The sequence below is a fragment of the Phyllostomus hastatus genome, unplaced genomic scaffold (assembly GCF_019186645.2).
Source record: "Phyllostomus hastatus isolate PE091 unplaced genomic scaffold, TTU_PhHast_1.1 phas_scaffold_345, whole genome shotgun sequence".
Classification (NCBI taxonomy): Eukaryota; Metazoa; Chordata; class Mammalia; order Chiroptera; family Phyllostomidae; genus Phyllostomus; species Phyllostomus hastatus.
Genome location: NW_025334024.1, coordinates 25,319,929 through 25,337,008, shown reverse-complemented (window position 1 = coordinate 25,337,008; position 17,080 = coordinate 25,319,929). Strand labels below are relative to the sequence as shown.

Genomic DNA, 17,080 nt, shown 5'->3' with positions numbered 1-17,080 from the left:
CTCGGGCGTGTGCACGCTCATCCTGCCCCCTCTCCCTTGGCGGGGACTCCCAGCCCGCCCAGCAGGCGATGACTGTAAACAGGGCCATTCCCCACCTGTCTGCGGTGCTCCCCAGAGTTGCAGGGCTGAGCAAACTGACCGGCGTGGCTGCCCGGTGCTTTTTCCCTTCCTCACAGAAAAGAACTTTGAATGAATGGCCAGGGGCAAGCCTGAGCCGTGACCCCTTGGCCTTTCCTTCCCCATAGTCCCTGGGGCCACTGACTCCCCACTTCTGGCCTATGACACAGTTTCATACATGCCTTTCCCTACGTTCTGGCTCCAAGCCCCCGGCAGGAGTAGCAGGTAGCCACAGGGCAGAGCAGGGCTCAGCCAGATCCAGATTTGAAGCTGAGCGGCACCCTTACTAGTTCAGACAAGCAACTTGACTTTTCTAAGCCTCAGTTTCCTTGTCTGATAAGTGGGATTCGTGGTGATTATGTATCAAGGGTGGTTTTAAATGAATAATTATATACAAACTGAGTGTGATGGCTAAAAAATGCCTGTATGCAGGGGTGTCTGCCCACCCGCCAGGCATTTGCAAAACAGACTATGTTGCAGAACTGTATTATAGTTTAGGGTTCCAGACGGTGGCCAAACCTCCCCGTCCCCTAGTTGGCATTGGGGCCAAGCTGTGTTACAAAAAAACAAAAATCAGTCGGTCTTTCTTTAGGTTTTGAGGCTCAAGCTGTGACCAATGAGATAGGATATCTCTTAAGGGGGTACCGGCAGGAATGGACTTGTTATTCCCCAACAAAAACGCCAGGCGGGGAGGGGATTGTTGAAGCTGCGGTTTCTTGGCATAAGCCCATCAGGGAGCATGGGCAGTAGACTAGACTAGGGGTCGAGAGAGTCTTAGTCGTTCCTGCGTCCTTCTGGGAGCTAAAAAGGCCGAGGCAGGGAGTTGAGGGGCTACACAGGGGCAGCTGTTCCCTGGGCGTGAGCTGGGAAGCAGTTTGTTCCACCCTTAGGGTGGCCTTCCATTCCCGCCCCCGCCCCCACCCCCACCCCTCCCTCCTGCTCTGCTCAGGGTAGAGGCTGGAGGGGAGACAACAGCCGAGACCTCAGGCTCCGGCTTCAAGCAGCAGCTGAATTGTCTCCTTTTCGCCTCTGCGTCAAGAGACAGGCACCCTGCTCTTGACGCAGAGGTGTGTCAACCGGCAATGAGTCCTAGGTCTCGGGTCCACCACCCTGTTGTTCCCAGGACCTGGCAGCTCCTCGGTCTGGAATTTAGTGTTTCAAAGACTTGTGGGCTCATTTTTCCTTCTTATTTCTTCCTCCGCTTCCACGTCCCTTCTTGAGTTACCTCCTCCAGTGTCCTCCCTTCCCATACTGTTCCCTCTCCTGTGTTCCTTCTTGCCTGCCTTCTTCACAGCCCCTCACTTTCTTAATTCTTTCTTTCTCCTTCACTTTCTTTCACATCCTTGATCCCTTCTCTTTCTGTTTCTCCCCCCTTCACAATCTTCTTCAGCTTGTGCAGGCCGTGCACAGCTCACACAACCCTTCTGCAACTCACATATGCAACCTTCTAACATAAGCGTAGTAAGCCTTTAAAACTTCAGCCTAGCCCTGGCTGGCGTAGCTCAGTGGATTGAGCAAGGGCTGCCAACCAAAGTGTCGCAGGTTCGATTCCCAGTCAGGGCACATGCCTGGGTTGCAGGCCACGACCCCCCAGCAACCGCACATTGATGTTTCTCTCTCTCTCTCTCTCTCTCTCTCTTTCTTCCTCCCTTCCCTCTCTAAAAATAAATAAATAAATTCTTAAAAAAATAATAATATGCAAAAAAAAGAGAAGGCAAAATATTTTAAAAAAATAAACTTCAGCCTGATAGATAGCCTGCCACACATGTGACCTAAGGAGTATATTATGGAATGAAAAAGGGGGGAAGCTTATGAGTGAAGCAAAGTTGAGTGAAGCAAAGGCATCCTTAGGAGAAGAGAACCTGGAAAAGCCGGCACTTTCCCCTACAGGCTGAAATCGAGCTTCCTCCTCTCAGGGCTGAAGTGCGGATTGCGCCGCGGGGATGGGTGTGTGGCTGCTTCACTCGGTGCCTCTCGGTGCCTCTCGTTGCACGGACTTCTGCCCCGGCTGGTGGGAGAACTTGTGTTCCGTCCTGGTTCGAGTCCCACCTGATCCTCTCACGGGTGTCTTTCTTTGCCACCAGCACCTTTGTGGCTTTTAATGCTTGACCTGGGCTCCTGGGGTGTGGCAATTTCTCCAGATATTCGCCTGGCAAATGTAACACTGCCCCTCCTTGCAGCTCCTGCAAGAGGTATTGGGATGCAAATTCCAGCGCTAGGGAAGAGAGATGCTGCCCCAAGCCCTCTGGGGGACAGAGGTGCTGCACGCTTGTAACAGGCCAGTGGTGTAAACTGACTTCTCTTCTGGCCAAGCTTAGAGGCAGAAAAGGCTAACGAGTCCATGTGGTGGGTGATGGGAGTTTCCTATGAGGCCCCTGCACATCGTAGGGGTTGGCCCCAGACACCTCCGTGAGGCCCCCGCTCACATAGGGATGCCCGATGGCTACAGGGAGGAAGTGCTCTTTTGTCTCCAGAGCCCAGGTGGAACCGAGTACTCATTCCAGGTCTCAGTGTTTCTACCTCCACACACAGGCCCGGTGGGTTTGAATGCCACCCCCACAGTGCAGCCTCTCCTTCGCCCCGAAGGTGAGAGACCATGCTCGCTGCGTTCCAAATGGCTGGAGACAAAAAGGGTGAGATTCAAGCCACAGTCCGAGTCACAGCACCAATTAATGTTCTGGGAGAAACCCAGTTCTTGCTGGCGCAGTAAAGAATTACAACTCAGCAGCCTACGAGCATGCAAGCAAATGTATCAGTCCTGAGTGACAATGGGAGAGCAAAAGCAAGGATGGCCAGAGCCAGGTGGCCAGAGGCTGGGGTGGGGCGGCAGTGCCAGGAGAGTGACTGCTTTGTTTCCAGGACTCATACGGTTTGCAGGATGCGGGTGAGGGAGTTGCGCGTTGATTGATGGGTAAAGGTGGTGCCAGCTTCCCCTGGAGAGGCGGGACGACCCAAACGTAGGTGTGTGAGGGGGTCTCTTAGCCCGAATTTTTATCTTGCCCCAGACTCCATTTGTTCATTTTGCATATGTGACAGGAGGGGGGCAATCAACCACAGTTGTTTTATGGGCTTTATCCCGGCACTGTGGGACCCTTCCCGTCCCCCTCCTAACCCTGGGGATGAAGGTACAGTCTCAAGGTTTCCTTTCCCCAGCCGGGGGAGATGGTGCACACGGACTCTCGAGGGCTCCCTACCTCCCGAGCTATCATAGTTTTGCTTGTGCTGTTCGGAACGCCTGGCAGCCTTATCGGACCAGGCTCGGGACTGCTGGGTCAGCGAGGTCTCCCTCCTCCTCCTCCCTGCCTTGGTGTGCCATCTGTCCTACCTAACAGACAGACGTGGGTTCGGCTGCCAGACCAGCCCTGTCCGTGTGGGAGAGGGAAGAGGGTGGAGATTGAAAGCAGGAAATGCGGAGAGGAAGAGAGAGGTTGGCATGTAGCTGTTTGAAGAAGTCCAACCCGGAGCAGGGGCTGGAGGGTTAGACCAGCCTAAGACCAATAAAGGAGGTGGCCTAGCTGGGCCCACCCCGATCCCCACTTTCAGAGTACTCCCCCCAACCAAAGACTGTCCTTCATTAAGCTGGAATGTTCTGGAATCTGCGGAATACATTGAGAATGGCTCTGAAGCTCTGGCAGATCTGGGTCTGAATCCCAGATCCATCGCTTACCAGCTGGGTGAGCCTAGCCACGTCTCTTAATGTCTCCAACCTCAGTGTCCTCCTCTGCAAAATGGGTATAGCAGTTGGACCTCAGGTGACTTCTGGTGAGGGTAAATGGGATCACAGACGTCCAGAGCCCAGTGCCCTGCCTGGTACACGGGCCACACTGACTGCCCAATAGTTTCTTCCCCACTGCCCACCCTGCTGGCCCGCCCGCTGCTACGGAAGGCACTGGGTCTCAGGGCGCGTCAGGCCTTGTGCCTAAGAGGCTTCCTGGGGAGACAGTGGGGATCTGGTAGTCTGAGGAGCTGCGTGACTTTGACCCTGCGCGTCGTGTGGTGGCCACAGTTCTCTGCTAGCTCAGAGCCTCAGTGTTCACATCTATAAAATGGAAGTAGTAACGATCTTTGCACGTTAAGGTGGTTGTGAAGATGGAATGAAACATTGCAGGCAAAGTACCCGGAACACAGGAGGGGACATTGCATTTCTAAGGTGGCCATCATTAAATATTTCCCAATTTCTTCTCTTCCCTGGTGTAGACAGGGAAGAGAGTGTTTGGTTTCCAAGGTTACCACAACTCAGCCAAAGGTTATCGGCGGGAAGAGTATGCGTCTGGCTCGGCCACCTCCCACCATATCGGGAAGAGGACTTGGCATTTTGCTGCGGTCATGGCAGCAGCCCGTGCTGACCAGCACGTATCCCAGAGAGTCACCCAGCTGAGTCAGCACCCACTCAGCTCGCCACAGGCTGGGTCTCAGACTCGTCTCGTCCCCCCAGGAATTCCCCCGGGGATCGGTGGCTGCCCATTGCCGAGGGACCCCTCTGGTGTCTGTGTGGGTGCCTTCCCCAGTCAGAGAGCCTTGAGCCTCTGGCCTCTGAGCGCCAGCATCCAATTACCGCCAACTGCCCGGATCGGAATCCTGCTTCGGTCACGTACCGAACGTGCAGTGCAAACGGGACCAACTGCACTCCCTTCTCTGCCCTCAGTGTCCCCTGAGGGGACGTAATGGCCCCGTCTGGTTGAGAGGAGTCTGGTGAGACTGCGTTTGGGAAAGCCCCCTGTGGCCGTCAAACAACAGAGATATGAGCCAAGTGAGAAACCCGGTCATGTGTCACTTTGGGCACCATCTGCCCATCTCCGGCCTCAGCTTTCTTCCCCCTGAAAGGAAGGGCCCGGGGCTCGCGGCGTCCCCGGAGTGGGGACTCAGGGAAGGAGAGGCCCGTATTTAAGCGCACTCGGTACGGACTTACCCGGGACCGTCCTCACGCTGCTTCCCCGCACGTGCCTGTGTGTCAAAGGCTAGGAGACGCCTGCAGGAACCACCCCTGTGTCATGCTGATCAACCCAGAGCTCACTAAACTGATTACAGACCTCGTTATGGTGACCATTACCAGTACTACAACCATTATTACCGTTATGATTATTTGTCCTCGCTGCTCTGCGTAACTCGAGTTTACCTACCCCGCGCTAGCCCTCGGGAAGTGGGGGTGGGGCAGGCAGGGGAATGAGCACCCTCGCGGCTCTGGTCCGAGAGGATCCACAAGGTCTGTGCGGGGCAGGCCCAGGCCGGGCAGGGGCCCGGGGGTCACCCTCTGCCTCTGTGTCCCCCAGGTGCCTTCCTGATCCCCTACACCCTGTTCCTCATTATCGCCGGGATGCCCCTCTTCTACATGGAGCTGGCTCTGGGCCAGTACAACCGGGAAGGGGCGGCCACGGTGTGGAAGATCTGCCCGTTCTTCAAAGGTAAAGGGTGGGCCTGGGGCGGCCGAGGTTGTGCAGGAAGACTTCCGGGGTGCCCCTGGGGAACCTGCTCCAGAGGGGGGTCTGAGGCAGCCACCGTCTCGTGGCATTCGAGCGTGTCCACCATTAAAATTTACATGGAGAGCCTTTGGTGTTTCACGAATACCTTTAGCCTAGAGTGAGGAAACCCAGCTCTACAGCTGAGTGACCAGAGGGCGTCTGTTTTCTGTATGGGAAATACAGAGTGTCAGTACCCGGCACACATACCACTACTCGCCCTTCTTGCTCCCACGGCAGGCATGATAAATGGATCACAGATCCTTCCAGGCTCAGCCAGCAAGCTGCCTCACAGTCCTTAATACAACAGCCACAACTAATCGATCACAGCTGGGATACAAGAGGAAGCCTGCTTGCAGTTGGGACTTAGGGCACATCTGGAGGAGGTAGCCATAGCAACTGCCATTTCTTGGCCCTTACACAGCTGTGAGAAGGACATGGAACAAGAATTAGTGTCTCCCAAGCACTGTTTAAAAAGCTAGGCCCAGAGGGCTCTGACCACCAGCATGACTCCTCTGAGCCTCTTCTCAGCTGGCGCGTGTCTCCTGAGCTCCAGCTCTGTGCCCAGTCCATCGGTAGATACCAGCTGGTGCAAGAGGCGTGTAAGACATCAGTGCATTAGTTAGGAATTATTTTTGATTTCCAGAAACCCCATTCAAAGTGGCTTGAATATAAACGAGAACTTATTGGCTTATGATACAGTAAAGACCAGGAATCAGGGATTTCTTTCTAGCTTCAGGTACAGCTTGGTCCAGGTTCTTTTTTAAAAATTGATTTTTAGAGAGGAAGGGGGGGAGAGAGAGAGAGACAGAGACAGAAACATGGATTTGTTGTTCCACTTATTTTTGCATTCATTGGTTGATTCTTGAATGTGCCCTGACTGGGGAATTGAACCTGCAACCTTGGTGTATGGGGAAAATGCTCTAACCAACTGAGCCAACCAGCCAGGGCCCTCAACCCAGGTTCTCGCATAATGCTATCTGGAACCCCTCCCCATCCTTCTCAGGTCTGTCTCCGTCAGCATCAGCTTCTGTCTCAGGCACAGTCTCCTCAAGTGCTGGCAAAGCCATCCATCAGCAACAAGATTAAATCCTACCAAGTGTAACAAGGACAAAATAAAAATCTCTTACATCATCACCGCTTCATTAAAGGTCCCAGAAAGGGCTGTCATTGGTTTGAACTGAGTCATATGCTTACCAATAAACCAATCACTGTGGCTGTGGGGAAGTGGAGCTCTGATTGGCCAGGCCTGAGTCATGTGCCTGTAGCTAGATGAGGGAAGAGAGGGATTAGCCTCATTCAAGCCTTACACAATAATACTTAAGGCTGCTCTCTTAAAGCCATGTGGAGCAGCAAAAAACATATGCTTGCTGCAGGACAGAAGCTGTAAAACTCGCCCTCAAGGAGCTTCTGATGCATTCGGGAAGATGAGGGTGGCACACAAAGCAGGTGATTGGAAACAGGACCCCGAGGAGACACGGGGCGGAAGTTTTGAGCAGGGTGTGCTTGCCTGGGGCTCCCCAGAAGCAGGTCCCGAGACAAGGATTTCAATGTAAGGAGCTTTTCAGAGAAGTGATCCCAGGAGCCATCAGTAGGGGACAAGGAATGGGGGGGCAGCCCACAGGCCAGCTCCACCGTGGGCCAGGGGCTTGGCGCCACATTGGAGAGAGTGGCGACATGCCTCAGTGTCACCCTGCCCAAGGCAGGGAGCTGGGATGCTTATGCTCCAGTGCCTGGCCCTGCTGCTCCCTGGGGACACGTGGGTCCTGGCACAGCTGGCCTACCCAGTATGTGGGCGGGACCAGGGTGCGGGCAAGGGGATGGCGGGTGCCTAGGAGACACAGGTGGGGCCCTGGCAATCTGCTACAGAAAAAGAACGCTGTGGGGTCAGGGGGTGAAGTGGCTGGCGTCAGCCAACCCTGCCCCCAGGAGAGCTGACTCTGGGGGAGCCCCGCTGAGCCCCTCCGCCCCCCACCCCCCCACCAGGAGTCGGCTACGCTGTGATCCTCATTGCCCTCTACGTGGGCTTCTACTACAACGTCATCATCGCCTGGTCGCTGTACTACCTCTTCTCCTCCTTCACCTTCAACTTGCCCTGGACCGACTGCGGCCACCCCTGGAACAGCCCCAACTGCACGGACCCCAAGCTCCTCAACGCCTCCGTGCTGGGCAACCACACCAAGTACTCCAAGTACAAGTTCACGCCGGCAGCGGAGTTCTACGAGTAAGTCCTCCGCCCCTCGTCCTGTCTGCGTGGGCGCGCCGAGACCTGGGCTGGGCCGCACCTGAGCCAAACGCTAAGGAAAGCCCCAGGAGAGGTGGGGGGCGTGCCGCTCACCACGTGCAATACGTGTGCCGACCCCGGGCTAGGAGCTGAGGATGCAGCCCGGGACAAGGCAGAGGGATGAGATTGGGTCCGGGCGCAGGAGAGTGGGGGTGGAGAGACAATACCTGAGCACTCAGGTAAAGAAAGCAGCAAGAGTGTTTTAGAGTGTGGATGTGGCACTGAGGAAATAAAACACATTTTAGGGAGTGTGAGTGCCCTAAGGCACGAAAACCAGCTAGGTGGCAGAAAGTGAGTGTGGGGGTAAAGGTAGTCAGGGAGGGCTTCTATGAGGAAGTGTCGTAAGAACGGATGGAGTCAGCCAGGGGGACTTATATCGGTAGTTCCTCTGAGATGCTAACAGCCAGCCAGGGCTGGGAGCCCCTGGCTCGGCCACTGCCCTGTCCCGTCGTCTCAGACGGAATGAGATTCTCGCTGCAGTCAGGCCGACAGCCCCCCAGTGTCACGTCATGGGAAATCGGCGGCCTCCTCCGCTTTCTCCTGAGGCGCATTGCCTCAGAAAATGCCAGAACCTTTGGAGAGCCCGTGGCTGGAGGCTTCAGGCCGTCCTAGTTTGTGGCTGTGGACCGCGCCAGGAGGAGAGGGTGCTGCCGAGACGTGCCGTTGGTTCCACGCTTGCCCCGTCGTCATCGCACGGGGAGGAAAAAGCCGGGCTCTTGCTGTTTGCTCTGGGCAGCGCTGGTCCTTACAAATGAAAACGGGAAGGGGCGGCCTGGTCTCCGGTCTAGTTCCCACTTGTTTCCTCCTCCGCTGTCCTCACGGCCGGCAGGTCCGCCCCAGTGAGACGCCCAGCCCAGCCGCAGGGGGAGGTAAGCTGGGTTTCGAGACCCGGCTTATGTACTTGAACCGCAGCCCCAGACCTCCTCCGGGCTCAGCTGTGAGCGGATGTGCTGGGAAAGGATGACGTTCTCATGCGCGGGCTGAAGGGGCCGGGGCTGGAGTGGGGAGCAGAATCCTGGGCTTGTTGTAGCAGCTGTCTGCTCCACAGAGTTCCATTCCCCTCCCCTCGCCTCCCCGCCCCTCCCCTCCTCTCCCCACTCCCCTCCCCTCTCTTTCGGAGCCCTACTCCTCCCTTGCCAAGCTCCATAGTTACCCGGAGTCGGAGTCAGGCACCAAGCGTCCCTTCCCATCCAAGTGCCCTTCGGCCTTCACACTTCCTGTCGGTGGAGATTCCTCCCGTTTCACAAGGAGGGACGTGGAGGCTCCGTGTTTAGGGAAGAGGCAGAGCTGGGAGCCAGTGGAGGCTCTCCCCACGTCCCACCCCACCCGCTCCCACAGGCCTCCCCTCTGTCGTTCTCCCCCTCCTGTCCGAGTCTGCAATGGGGGTCCGGGGGCAGGTGTGCAGGAGTCGCTCAGGGCAGACGGGAGTCCGCCCCAAGGCCCCCCTTCTCACCTGGGGCCTGCTTCCCTGGGCTCCGAAGGCTCTGAGTCCCGGGCGGCCTCTGGGTTTCCCTGCAATGGCACCTGGCCCCGGCCCCCAGATGTTTGCACTTTGCAAGCCGTCCCCTCTCGGTCCGGGGGCCCAGCAAACAGGACTCCCAGCGCCAGCACTGAGGAGGTCGGCCGCTCCTCCTCCCTCGGAGCCCGCTGGCCGGTGCTGTTACCATCTTGTACTCATTTAGGTTGATGGATGGGACGGGCCATTCAAGGGAGCAAAATCGCTGTTCCCTCCGGGCTCGGGGCCTGACGCCAAACAGCCAGCGGCTCAAAGCGACCCCCCCGCAGATGCTCTGGGACCCTGTCCGTGTACAAGGGCGCCCCGGGTCCCCGTGCCCGGCTGCAGAGAACTGCTACCCCCCTCCTGATCCCCGTGGGGAGAGAACCGCCCCTCCGCCCCTCCCCCAACACCCTGCGCTTAAATGTCAAGTGAGAAACCAAGCCCGTTTGGCCCGTAGACTTCGGAAACCTGGACCACATGCGTCACCGTGATTCATGTTCATTAGGGGGCTGGGGAGGCTCCAGCAAGCCCGAGCCTCGTCAGCTAACCAACCCCAAGGCCTGGGCCTGCTGGGGAGAGGAGGCCGGGTTCGCGTTCCTCATCTGGGGAGCCAGCCTGTCCAGCCCTGAAGGTGGACGTCACCTGCCTGGGGGGGCAGCCAGGGGCATTGCAGCCTGCCGATTGGACGCTAGGGGCATTCATATTGGCCCGTAAAGCAGTGGGAAGAGGCAGAATTAAGTCAGGTGACTTCAGTACCTGATTTTGGTTCTCTGTCTTTTTTGATACGTTCAGTGCCCGCCAGGGTCCCCTCCCCTCCCCTCCCCTCCCCTCTTCTCCCCCCTTTCCCTTCCTTTCCCTTCTCTCCTTCCTCTCTCCCTCTCCCTCCTATCCCTCTCCCGCCCCCCCCCCCCCACTCCGCAGGCAAGGAGCCACAGTCAGGACACCATTTTTGAGTTGAAACTAGCGAAACGAGGAGAAGTTTGCCAGGCAGACAAACCGGGCTGGGGGCGTGTTCTAGGAGAAAAGAAACACCAGGTCCCGAGGCTCCGCATGGTGAGAGCTTCCTGTGGTGACAGAATGACGAGTGGCCGGCCACCGGCCACCGCCAGGAGCCCGCGGCGGCAGGGGGTCCCCGGGCCATTGTGGAAGGCCTGGGATTCGGGAAGGCTGACATCTTCACGCTTTCCACCGGGGTTTCTTTCTCAGCCTCAAGACTTCTGACTTTTGGGGCTGGATGATTTTTGTGTCCTGCGCATTTCGGATGTTCAGCAGCACCCCGGGCCTCTGCCCACCGGATACCAACAGCACCCCCTCCAGATGTGTCTCCAGACCAGGCCGCATGTCCCTGGGAGGCAGTGCCAGCATTGCCCCCGGGGAGAACCACTGTTTAGGTGATGAGGGGTCTCTGAGGATCTGGGGGCAGGAGGGACGAGGAGGTTAGGACCGACCTTCCGATGGGTCAGGGGCTCCCCCAGCGGCACAGGCAGTGGATGTAAGGAGACTGAACAGAGAGACAGGGGTAGTGGGGAGGTGGGGGGCTTCTACGGTTGTCCTGGGGGAAGGGAACTGGGGTCTGGCCTGGGACAAGGCCCTGAGGGAGGGAGTGGAGGAAGCTGACCAAGAGATAGGACGCAGAGGGGCCGGACCCAGAGGCGCACTGCAGGGAAAACTGAGGCAGGGTGCGTCGTTCACAGCCACAACGTCTGGCCTGGGCACTGTGGGCAGGTGGGCGGGGAGGAGGGTCGCTGGGGGCCTTGGCCTCCCACGTGGCTCTGCTCATTCAGTCGCGCATGCTCATTTGTAGACATGGAAGCCGGCCCACTTCCCCCATCCCCCATCCCCCATCCCCCATCCCTCCCTCAACCACCTCCCAATTGAGAGGTGCATCCCCTCTCAACTCACTTGTCTTCCCCCAGGCCAGAGAAGGCCCCCTCCTCCATGGAGCCCGCCCTGCTGACTCCCTGGCAGGGTCTTCTGGGTACCCCTTAGCTCCCTGGCAGACGCCTGCCGCTCTGGAAAGCCAGGGTGCTGTCCTGATAGTGACCGTACCATCCCCCAGGCCTTGTCTGCCGTCCTGTGAGACCCCCCCCACTGGGAGCTGTTTTCCTGAAGAGCAGAAGGGCTCAGAGTGGGGAGTGTTTGCCCCATCGATTGTCTCCTGGCCTGGGGGCTTCGTGCGGCCGAGCTGCCACCTGCTTGTCCACGGCTGTGTCACGCACGGCCCCTCGCACGCTGCCTGGCTCACCACGGGCGTGCGGAGTTTATGGAATCAGGGAGAGGGTCCGGGCCGGGCCCTCGGGGAGCCGCCCAGGTCCGTGGGACCCCGGAGCCTGGACCATCTCTGCGCCACATCCCCGCGACCCTGCCGATGACAGGCGCCAATGTGGAATGAATGACTGGCATAAACGGTGACCGAGTCAGCGCAACACACACGGCACCGGGTGGCTCCCTGTCCCTTCCTGTCTGCCCGGGAGCAGAGTCGAGCTCCTGCCCAAGGGCACGCTGACCAAGTAGTGTCCGGGCCTGAGCGCACGTTTTCCCTGCAAATCTAGAACCTTCCAGGGTCTGGCGCACGGCTCCCGGCGAGGGCAGCCATCCGCCTGGGGTTCCGTGGGCTCGTCCCACACCCGGGCTTCAGCCTCTCGTGGCCTCCTTTCCCTTTGGGGCAGAAAGCCAGCCGACCTCTCTGCGCCAGGGACGGAAAGGCAGCTGCCGGACGGCTTCAGCTCGCCCTAGGGAAGCCTGCCGTGGGGGCGGGCCTGGCGTCCAGGGACTTCTGGGGACACTGGTGCCCCGGCCCCTCTCCCTGCGGGTTCTAATTCCATAGGTTGGCAGCAGGGCCCAGATGCCGGGCATTTATTTAAAACCTCCAGTGACCGCTCCGCTCTCATGGATAGGCCTCGAAATTGCATTTCCCTGACCTCGTATTTCTCTTCGGGGATGTAGGGGAAAAAGGAGAGAAGGAAAGGGGGGGTTGGAGAGAGAGAGAGAGAGAGAGAGAGAGAGAGGATACGACTGTCCTCTGCCTCATCCACTGCAGTGTGCAAAACTCTGCCATCCATGCGTCCTTTGGGGTTAGAGCAGTGCTCCAGAGAGGCACAGTCATTTAAGCTGCGTCGGCTTTAACATGTTCTGAGTGGACCCGTGGCCGAGGGCAAACCCTGCAGTGTGAGACTCGGGGAGTTAAGCTCATGCCAGGGAGTGGACGGTCGCCCTGGGCAGCAGGCGAGAACTGGACAGAAGGGTGAGGGATCTCTAAGTCAGGGGAGGGGTTGCTAAGAGAAGTGAGAGTGTGAGGCTGACCCTCTTTCCTTCTCAGTTCCCCTGGGGGTGGTCCTGGGCTCATTTTCTTCGAGCAGGAAGGTTGCTAGAAGTTTCTCCCCTCATCCCAGGAGAGCCCTGGATACAGGCAGCCCTGGCGTTGCAGGAGCAGGCCCTGCTGGGGACATGAGCCGAGAGCCACTGATCTGAAAGGGCTGATGGATGTGTATCAGGAGCGATCCTGGAGGCCTCCCGGAGGAGGTGGCATTGGTGCTAGGCCTGGAAGGGTGTGGGGAAGTGGGTGCTGACAGCAGCCTCTGAGTGCAAGGTGCCAAGGGGGACCAGGCAGAGGCTAGTTCTGGACACTGCGCTGCTCCCCTGGTCGTCCCAGCCCTGGTCAGCTGTCCTTGTGACCGTGGGTTTATTGCTGCCTCCTGTGCCGGGACAGAAGCCCCCCAGGTAGGTGCTGTGTGTGAGGGGCTCCCCCCACCCCCCTCCATGGGGACAGCTCTGCTTTCTTTGTCTTGCAAGGGCGTGGATGGTGCTGCAGAACCTCTCTCCCCCGGGGCCTGGCTGGTGAGATCATCAATGGGTCGCATGGGACCCTCATTAGAGACCCTCATTAGAGACCCTCGTTAGATGCTAACGGGCTTTGCCAGAGTCTAATGAGCAGCTGTCCCGTCAGCGGTTCCTGTTCCCACCGGTCACTGCGGAGTGTCCGAGGGCCCTGACATTCCGGCCCCACGGACCTTCATTCTGCTTGTTTGCAATGAAGGACAGACACTGTGCTACAGAGACGTGAACGCTGTGCAGCAACAGCTCGGCAAATGCCACACAGGAACACGGCCACGTAACAGACCCCCAGAGGAAGACCCATGACTGGCTAGTGCCCCAAAAGCCCCACCGCGTCCCCTCCCGGTCAGGATCCCCACCCCCACTCGGGGTCCGTCTTTCCCGACCTCTGACCCTTCCGTTAGCTTTTCCGATTGTTATACCTTATATGAGCGGAACAGTGCAGAAGGTGGGCGCTCCGTTGATTCCGGCGTCTCTCTCACGGAACCGTGTGCGAGCAAAGTCGCCCGTGAGGATTCGTCCACACAGAGCGCGTTCCTGGACAACATTCCACTTCAGGACTGTATTGAGATTGGTCTATTTTACTGTTGAGGCAGAGCTGAGCATTTTGCATTTGGGGTAGTTATGAATAGCGCTGCTGTGAACACTCTGGAACACGTGTTCTGGAGAATGCGTGTCCACACTCCCATCGGGTAAACCACGCCCAGGAGCGGAACTGCTCGGGCACAGGATGCAAACACCCTCAGCTTTGGCAGATGTTCTGGGCAGGAGAAACGCTGACTCTTGTCTCAGCCCCCAGACCGGGGTCTCACACATAACCTCAGCCACACGGCAGTTTCGGGCCAGACCCTTCCTGGATGCCCGAGGCTGTCCTGTGCATTGCAGGGTGTCCCTGGTCTGTATCCTGTCGATGCCAACAGCAACCCCCTTCCCCCAAGCTGTGACAATCAGAGACACCCCAGACATTGCCAAACTTTCCAATGTCCCCCGGGGGGTCAATTTCCCCACCCCTCCCGCAGAGCCCGCTGCTCTGACCACCAGGGCGGGGGCCTTCCTATTAATAACCGCCCCGGACCGGGCCTGCGGGAGGCCCTGGGGAGGTCTTGTTTCTGCTGAGAAAGCAGCCCTGAGCAAGAAGTCTCCTGGGGGACTTGCTGGCCCCAGGCAGGACAGTGCTGGGCGTGGGCCTCGATGCACAGAGCGGCCCCAGAGGACACAGAGCTGCGTCTCCCTCACGTGCACCTGCGGAGACAGGCCTGGGGTCAGGACCCTGGCTGATGGCTCCTCCCTGACTGCCCCCCCACCCCCACCCCTTGGCAGGCGCGGCGTCCTGCACCTTCACGAGAGCAGCGGGATCCACGACATCGGCCTGCCCCAGTGGCAGCTCCTGCTCTGCCTCATGGTCGTCGTGGTCGTCCTGTTCTTCAGCCTCTGGAAAGGAGTGAAGACGTCGGGAAAGGTAGTCTCTTCCTTCCTCTGTCCGTTGGGAGGTCGGCCTCAAACAGTGAGTTTTTTCAAGCCAGAACTGTCTACTGGTGGACAGCAAAGGTGGAACCGGACGCACAAAAGCCTGGGGTTGCTCCCAGCTCCCCCACCGTCTCTCTGGGGGACTCGGGACAAACCCCTTCCCTTCCCTGGGCCCCAACAGTAGGGTGGGGGCTGCAGGTGGACCAGGGCACCCATGCTCCTCCACCAAAGCTCCCTTAAGGGACGTGGGAACGGGACACCCCAAGGGCCTTGGGAAAAAGCCTGTTGGTCCCCTGCCAGGAAAAGCAAGCTGTTGACATGGGTTTCATGTATTTTTAATTCTGGCTTAAAACCCACATGAAATGTTCCCGCCCACTATGGAACCTAACCATTACTTCACAATAAAACCAGCCGTTGCCCCATCTGAACTTCTGGGTAAAAGAGCATGCTCCAGAAGATATCTGTGCATCCTGGGGGCCAGTGCTGCGCACCCCCAAGGGTCGTGGTGTCCTGGAGAGAGGAGCACGGGGCCAGATGACCGAAGAGGGCCCGGCCAGAGTCAGCACCCTGAACCTAAGCGTCACCTGCCCCTGTAGCCAGCGCCTCAGGGTGGAGCAGACTCAGGCCCCGGCTGACCCTTAGGCTGAGGAACACACCACCCCATTGGACCCCATGGGCTCCCCCTGGAACTTGACCGCATTAAGGAGGGTGCAGCTGGGAGCTGTTCTCTCCAGCGTGTTGGTTCGAGACTGCTGGGTAACAAACCTCCCCGAGACGTGGTGATGCAAAACACCAACCATTCTCCTCTCCCCCGATTCTGTGGGTGGACTGGGATCCGCTGGGTGGTCCTCCCACGCTGTGTGACGTTGCCTAGGTCACAGAACCGGGGGCTCGACGGAGATGGGACGTCCGAGTCAGTGCGCACGGGGTGGCGGTTGGTGCCGGTTGGGCACCCCACGGGACCCGGCAGCCAGGACACGGTGGGCTGTTCCCACACGGCTCCTCCATGGGGCCGGGGCTGGGGCAGCTGAGTTCCAAGTGCGTGCTCCGAGCAGGCGAGCCCCGGTGTGTGAGTGTCCCTTCCAGCCCCAGTGGCCGAGATAAGCCTCGTGCGAGGGGACCCCGCCCTGGTGTGGGTTCACCGGGGGTCACGAGGTGACCGTCTCCCGTAACCAGGTAGACGCGAACGTGTGAGGCGCTTCATGAGATGGACGGCAGTTTTGGAAGGTAGGGTGTATCAAGGTTCTCTCTGGTGCTCCCAGGGTTCTTGGTCCATGCCGCTGAGGGCGAAGGTAGAGGCGGAGGGCCACTAGCCAGCAGAGGTGAGCTCTCTCAAGGAGAGCTTGAAGTGGCACTTCCTGTCAGCACCTTGGAGACTCAGGGTCCGTCCCGGGGAAGAACCCCAGCAGAGATTGCAAGTCTGGGGGGAGTTCTGGGGTAGAGCAAGCCAGGTTAGCACCAGCGCCACCCAGCGCCTGGCCCACGGTAGGCCTTCGGCACGTGTTTATGGAAGGGGGAATGAGGGAAGGTAGGAAGACAGGAGGAAGAGCCGGCGGGTAACTGAGTCCGGGGGCCTTCAGTAAATGTTCTGTCAAATTCAGTTCAACTTAATTTTTTTTAATTTTTAAATTTTATTTATTTTTATTTTTAGAGAGGGAAGGGAGGGAAAGAGAGAGGGAGAGAGAGAGAGAGAGAAACATCAATGTGTGGTTGCTGGGGGCCGTGGCCTGCAACCCAGGCATGCGCCCTGACTGGGAATCGAACCTGCGACACTTTGGTTCACAGCCCGTGCTCAGTCCACTGAGCTACGCCAGCCAGGGCTTCAGTTCAACTTATTAAACACTCACGGACACCTGCTGTGTGCCAGGCTTGATGCTAGTACTAGTGATGCAGACATGAATAAGACAGGTCCCTTCTTCAATTGTTCCAGAGTCCACGCATGTTACAGACAGGCGTGGGTCGGCCAATGGCATTAGTTTCTTAAGCCTTATCCAGAGACATAAGTGTGTCCCCCTTTAAATAAGCAGAAAGACTCCCCAACTATTAGCAAACATTATTAAATAAAAATCAATGGGCACATGCTATTATATATCTTGCTTTTTAAAATTTACCTTGGAGATAACTTTGCATCAGGCAGTCGGACTGCACTGTAGCGCACGTACAAAATGTGGATTTCTCAACTGTCGTTAAATCACTTTGGTCAGCCTCCACGAACAATTTTTTTAAATGAAACAGGCCAGATCAGAGGGGAGCGCATTGCACAGAGGATACAGCACGAGCTGTCTCGTGGAGGTTGTTCTAGTCCCAGCACCAGTGCGTTTATGTGTGTTTTGTCTCAGCACAGCAGGTATTTAATTCCATGCGGCCTCACGGCCCTACAAGTGGGAGAGGCCGTGTTAGTGAAGGAAGGGAGTTCTTTTGAAT

General features: G+C 57.8%; 1 protein-coding gene across 4 annotated transcripts in view; it reads left to right on the top strand.

Annotated features, from left to right (window-relative positions):
* Nucleotides 1–17,080, top strand: part of SLC6A2 (solute carrier family 6 member 2) — a 38,773-nt gene that overhangs the window by 8,863 nt on the left and 12,830 nt on the right. For 2 of the 4 annotated variants that reach the window (XM_045818681.1, XM_045818683.1), the window contains 3 exons: nucleotides 5,388–5,519; nucleotides 7,560–7,797; nucleotides 14,510–14,648. In XM_045818681.1, the coding sequence (XP_045674637.1) occupies nucleotides 5,388–5,519; nucleotides 7,560–7,797; nucleotides 14,510–14,648 (509 nt within the window). Of the gene's footprint in view, nucleotides 1–5,387; nucleotides 5,520–6,892; nucleotides 7,023–7,559; nucleotides 7,798–14,509; nucleotides 14,649–17,080 lie in introns of those variants that run through there. The other 2 variants (XM_045818684.1, XM_045818682.1) reach the window with 2 other exon arrangements.